The 6,285-nt window shown below is 40.5% G+C and overlaps 1 protein-coding gene across 1 annotated transcript; it reads right to left on the bottom strand.

Annotated features, from left to right (window-relative positions):
- Positions 1–263: 263 nt before the first annotated feature.
- Positions 264–1,782, bottom strand: LOC133854786 (WD repeat-containing protein RUP2-like). The gene is given in 2 exon segments (XM_062291059.1): positions 264–1,739; positions 1,741–1,782. Coding segments are annotated over 2 exon segments (1,236 nt in total). The 3' UTR covers positions 264–545.
- Positions 1,783–6,285: the final 4,503 nt, after the last annotated feature.

The following is a 6,285-nucleotide window of genomic DNA, read 5'->3' as shown; positions in this document are numbered from 1 at the left end:
TAAGTGATTGAAAATACATTTCAATTGAATGGCCTTCCTCACTTACAAATGGTTGGTGCACGTATAACCGACTAACCGTAATGCCTTCACGCCGCCTTTCAACTAGAAGCTCCATTTGTAAAAGAGATCGAGTGGAAGGCGTTAAAAACTCGTCGGTCCAAAATAAAATAAAATAAAAGCGTAGTGAAATAAGGCCCTAAAATGATATAAAAAAAAAATAATAATTAAATGCGCAAGAGCACAACAATTAATACCAACAAAAAAAAAAAAAAAATGTATTTTCTCTTTTATTATGAGACTCAATTAAAATGATGTGGACTACAAGAAAGCCAATGAAAAAAATGACCCACAAAAAAATATCTCATTTAAAATTATCGCCTTATTCTCCAAAATATATCGAGTCGAACTTATCCGATGTCCAAGTGATAAAATGTGTAGAGAATCCATACCCGTGGTCTTATATTTGGCCTTACATACATATGTTAGAATTTAAAACCATACTCTATGACGTGCTTCTTCTCGATCTCTTCAGGCTATTATCAATTTTACTTCCTTTTCCCCACAAAAACTTGCAAAACCCCATCTGATCCCCCTGCCACTAGAGTGCACCTGTCGTCCCCAGTTTGCCTCCAGCACACACTACTGACGAACCCGTGGTCACACCCGGCTCGAGTTACTGGCTCAAATCCATGCACCCATATCGGTTCACTCCACCTCCTATTATACACAAAAACCTCGTTACTTTCCGACCCGCATCCGAGTAACCCGCCATTCCTCCACACGGATAGCCCGACAAAGCTCCGGTTGTTCACGTGTCCCTTATACGTGCGAATTATTTGGGAATCATTGATACTCCATAGCTTCAAACACCCATCAGTCCCGGCTGTTACCATCGTGTGGGCATCCAGAAATCGGACGTATGTTACTGTTTTACTATGCCCATCAAACACAACAACCGGGTCCGCCATTTTCCGGATGTCATACCCGTACGCCCTCCGGTCCGCACATCCAACGGCTACTAGTGCTCCACCGATCGGATTGAACTCAACACAACAGACGGGACTGCGTCGCACGCTAGGCTGCACCGTGGCCATGCATTTCCCACCTTCGCAACGTGGATCCCACATTTGCATGGTGCCGTCGTCCGACCCGGACGCACCCATAACCGGAACCCAACGCGAATAGTCGACGCTCCAGACTCTGCGCCCGCCATGCTCGTCGCGCTCGAAAATGGGCATTCTTCTCTCAAGGTCATACTCCATGATCACCCCGTCATAGTCTCCGGACCCCAAGACGCGCCCGTCAGAACCGGGTTTCCACCTCAGGCTGCTAAGCTTTGCAGGGGTGCATATGCAGAAATCACATGCATTAGCATGGTCTAACGAAGTAGTAGCATTATTACTACTTTCATGAGGCAACAGAGAGCTTAAACTATAAATTCTGATCTTTCTTGCAATACCGCCGGTGGCGACAAGGCTATCAGACGGGTCGAACTCGATTACTCCAAGGGTGTCAGTCCCCGCTCCTGCTGCGTCGGAAGAAACAATGGTGGAGAGATTAAAATCCCACTCACATCTAGCTCTTTCTTCTTCTTCTTCATCTTTTTCATTCTCTTGTTTCTCTTGTTTATCTTCCTCTATGCTTTCTTTTTCTTCTCCTTTTCTTTCTTGGGTCGGGGGATGGAATTCTGTGGATAAGTTTTTCATTTCCCATTCATATGAAGCGGTGGAGATGGATGTTATTGGAGGCTTTTGGGTTTGTGGACCAATGAATGGCTCCCATAAATCTAACCATTATGCTCAATAGCATGGTATGGATAAATAGGCCAGGCACGTAGTTCATCGTTTGTCTGATTTTTTTTTTTCTTTGTTATATTCTTCATGTTATTTCAAAATTACAGAAATGCCCATTCTACATATTTCTTTTTCTTTTGTATTTCTTTAAAGGGGAAATTATTAATTACGGGTTTAAAATCAATTTGATGTGTCTATAATATATCTAAGAGAGGTTAATTGATAGTAATTAATTTTACGACACTTGGGGATAAATTCGTCCCTTGAAATATGACCCCAAAAAAAAAAAAAAAAAAATCTTGTTCTTTTAGTTTGCATGAAATGAGGTTTTAAGTGTTTTATTTGTTGACTTGTTTGTTAATATTTCTTTATTTATTTGTTAAAAAATAGGAGGGTTAATTAAATATTATTTAGCGGCCATTTTTTATGAAGCACTATGAACTGACAAGTACCGTCACAATTTGATCTTTCCCCTTAACTGTTATCTTAGATGAAATTTGAATACTACTGATCCGAAAGAAGGCACTCCATCTAATTACAACGATTTAATTAATATATACCATTTTAATTCCCATATGAAATGGGTATTTGTGACATTTCACAATGAACCGGGATAAATAATTTCGAACTATATAATATAAATTTATAGAGCATAGGATGGGGGCTGTATTAAATGTATATCAACAACATTCAAGCTAGTGGTGATCGATCGAGAAGGAGCATAAGAGACCAACAACGGAGCTAACGGTAGCGGTGGCTGCATTTGTGCCTCATTTCATGCATAGGGATGGTGTGGATACAGTCTGCCTTGCGACGTGGTCTAAACCAAGCCTTTTGTCTCATCTATCAAACCACGTCTCCATTAATGGTCACTGGACACTGGGTCACTGCTGCTGCCTGGGGAGGGTTTTGCCCATGATTTATCCGGTTCCCGCCTGAGCTTGGATACGTGGCAGATGGCGACTCGTCCGAAGTGGGATTGTGGCTGGACCTCGAGATTGACGGCGATAAGTAGGAGAGGGACCCAGGAGTCAAGTTGTCATCCAATTGGGTTGCTTCTAAGCTGTCATCGATCCAATCAACTTTAATTTTTTATGGGCTCAAAAGTTTGGAGTATGAGATTTGATTCTTGTACAACATCAATACAACAATTGTGGAACCCACCCTCATGTAAGGGATTGTTGTACAGTTGTTATATTGGTATTGTAAATCTAACATTTTTCTTGGAGTATACAGTACATGAGAAATGATTAAAACACTCACACAACACAACAATGACACAACACCAAGGCACAATGGAGTGGGGTCCACACATGGACCCCACTCCATTGTACCTTGGTGTTGTGTTATTGTTGTATAGTGTGAGTGTAAGGATCACTCCACAGTACATACGGAAAATGTTAAATTTACAACACCAACACAACAACCACACAACAACCCCTTACATGAGGGTGGACCCCACACACTGGGACCCACACTCATGTGATGAGTTGTTGTGTGGTTGTTGTGATGGTGTTGTGTATGAATCAAATCCCCAGTACATACACTTTAGTGACCTCGTTTGGCAACTTCTTTTTCTTTTTTTCTTTTTTCACTTCTTAAAAAATAAAAAATTATTAACTTCAAAACATTTTAATTTTTTCACTTTTTACACTACATTAATAATTTTTTTTGTTACTATTTAAATAAAAAAATTCATTACAATATATATATATATATATATATATATATATATATTTTCACTTTTCTATATAAATTAATTATACGTTGTATCACATTAATCATTTTTTTTTTCTTTTTTATGAATAAAATCTTTCATTGATTAACATTTAACTTACACTCCAGAATTCAAATTTCCAACTCATATGAGAGGTACCTCAGCCTTCTAGCTCCTATAGGGCGTTCCCGGATTTCTTCTTTTAATGGTATCTAGGGTTGGATTTGGAGTAGGCTTAACGGGTGGAAGGAGAAATTTCCTCCCATGTTGGAAAAGAAATTTTGATGAAGGCCGTAATCTAGGAGTATATTTCGCTTGCCTAAGACTCTTATTCGTAATATCAATGCTCTTATGAGCAGATTTTGGTGGGGATTCAAAGAGAATATTCATAAGATTGCATGGATGAATTGGAAAGGGTTGGGAAGGGACACTGGAGGATTGGGGTTTCGGGAGCTTGAGTGTTTCAACACAGCCCTCTTGGCAAAACAAGGGTGGAAGTTCCTCGCAATCTAAATTCTTTGGCTGCTAAGGTGTTCAAAGAAAAGTAATTCCCGGGGTCTACTTTTCTGGGTGCTAAATTAGGGACGAGGCCCTCTTATGCCTGGAGAAGTATCTATGGGGGCAAACAGCTATTGGAAGAGGGTATTATGTGGAAGGTTGGGAATGAGAACAATATAAGGATTTGGGGCGATAATTGGGTCTTTTCTCAGCATTCTCATAAAATACAAACACCAGTTTCTATTCTTGACAGGGATGCTAGGTACATGAGCTAATAGATCTTAATTCAAACTAGTCGAACATACCTTTGATCGAGCGCGCCTTTTTCCACCAGAAACAACTGAGCTCATTTGTAGAATGGCTATTTGTCCAAGGTTGCAGGCGGACCGAGTTATCTGGGCTGGGACTCCAACGGGAAACTTTTCAGTCCGTAGTGCTTACCATCTTGAGGTCGAGCGTGGACGCCGTTTCCAGGGCAGTGCTTCCACCATCCCGAGGTTGCATCCGGCATAGGCAGCTATCTGAGGGCTTCGAGTATCGTGTGCTGTGCAGCTTTTTCTTTGGGGAGCGTGTAATGACATCCTACCCACAAAAGATAAACTGCTCTGAAGTAAGATTGTGAATGACCCAAGCTGTCCTATTAGTAGAACAGGGGCAAAAACTATTGGCCATTCTCTATGGTGGTGTGAGGCAGCAAAATTGGTGTGGGCAGAGGGAATTAGGAGTATTCAGAAATGTGTGAGCACGGAAGAAAATTTCCTTACCATTTTTGGGTATTTGTGTCATCATCTCGAAGAGGAAGAATTGGAGTGGTTTGCCATGGTGGCCCACCGATTATGGCTACGGCGCAATCAGGTTGTCTTCGGCGGAACGTTCCTGCCCCCAAGCTGTTTGATCAAAAGTGCGACCGAAGCTTTGGCCAATTACCGGGAAGCCCAAGCCAAGCTCTGCATTCCCAAATCTGTTCCCCCTGTCCGGATCACAGTTTGGTCCCCTCCGCCCTCAAGCATCTTCAAGCTTAACTAGGATGCCGCCATTGATCGTCAGGAGCATATTATAGGTGTGGGTCTGTTATTGCGGGACCACTCTAGTCGAGCTGTGGCTGCTCGGTGTTCAACCCACCCCTATGTTTCTGATCCTGCCATAGCTGAGGCTTATGCGGCTCGCTGTGGGATACAATTGTGCAGGGAGATGGGCTTACAGCGTGTTATCTTCGAGGGTGATTCCCTTGAAGTTGTTTCTGCTCTCCAATGGGATTCAAGGTGGCACCAGAAGTACAACAGTTTGGTGGATGAAGCCCGACTTTTGTTGACTCAGTTTCGGTTTGCAGAAATCGCCTTTGTGCGACAAGAAGGCAACCAATCTGCCCATGGTCTCGCTCATATGTCTGTGACCAAATTGTTGACCCACACTTGGTTTGACACGTGGACGGTTAGCCTATCGGTTTGTATCCAAAAGGACATACGTTGTAATGGTTGATTTGTATTTGTGATTACAAGATCTTTTAAAAAAAAAAAAAAAAAAAAAAACTTACACTCAAAAAAAAAAAAAACAGACCGGAACACAATCTCAAAACAGAGAAAGCCATCTCAGAGGCCAAAAATACAAGTTGTAACCTCAAAATAATATTAGCAGAGGTCAACAAGACCAACAACAAAAACAACTTGAAAAAACACAAATCATAGCAACACCAAAAATTGGCACAGTGACAACAAACAGCAAAAATACAACCGCCAATAAACCACATCCTGCAACCTCAAAACGAACCAACAGAGGTGTGCAGATTCCATCAAAACACTAAGCTATGATTGAGATTCTCAATCAATCACTTTTTATTATTACAAAAAAAAAAAAAAAAAAAAAAAAAAAAAAAAAAATCTCTCATACTTGACAAGAAGGGATTGCCAAACAAGGAATCCTTTTTTTTTTCTTAGGAAAATAATTAACATTATTTACCTTTCTGGTCACGAAACCCCCAGTTCCGACCCGTCTGAACGGATAAAATTATATGAAAATTCATACGAAAAGTTAATAAATTGAGTGTAATTAATATATGGAGGTGGAACTGTGTATACAATGTTTATGGCTTGTTTTTGTAAGAGAATTTTGCATGATTTTTTTCTAATACAATACAAATTCTTTTCAAAATTTTAACTGGTGCCTTTGGATGCAACAATTTTTTTTTTGTTCTTTTTGCTATAGTAATAGTTTTTTCTTTTACCAGAATACAACCCGCACTTAACACTTGTTATGATTCAAATTTCAAAACAAAATCCG

Source organism: Alnus glutinosa, chromosome 13 (genome assembly GCF_958979055.1).
Source record: "Alnus glutinosa chromosome 13, dhAlnGlut1.1, whole genome shotgun sequence".
Lineage (NCBI taxonomy): Eukaryota > Viridiplantae > Streptophyta > Magnoliopsida > Fagales > Betulaceae > Alnus > Alnus glutinosa.
Note: the sequence above shows the minus strand (reverse complement) of the source record. Positions and strands in the feature narration are given on the sequence as shown.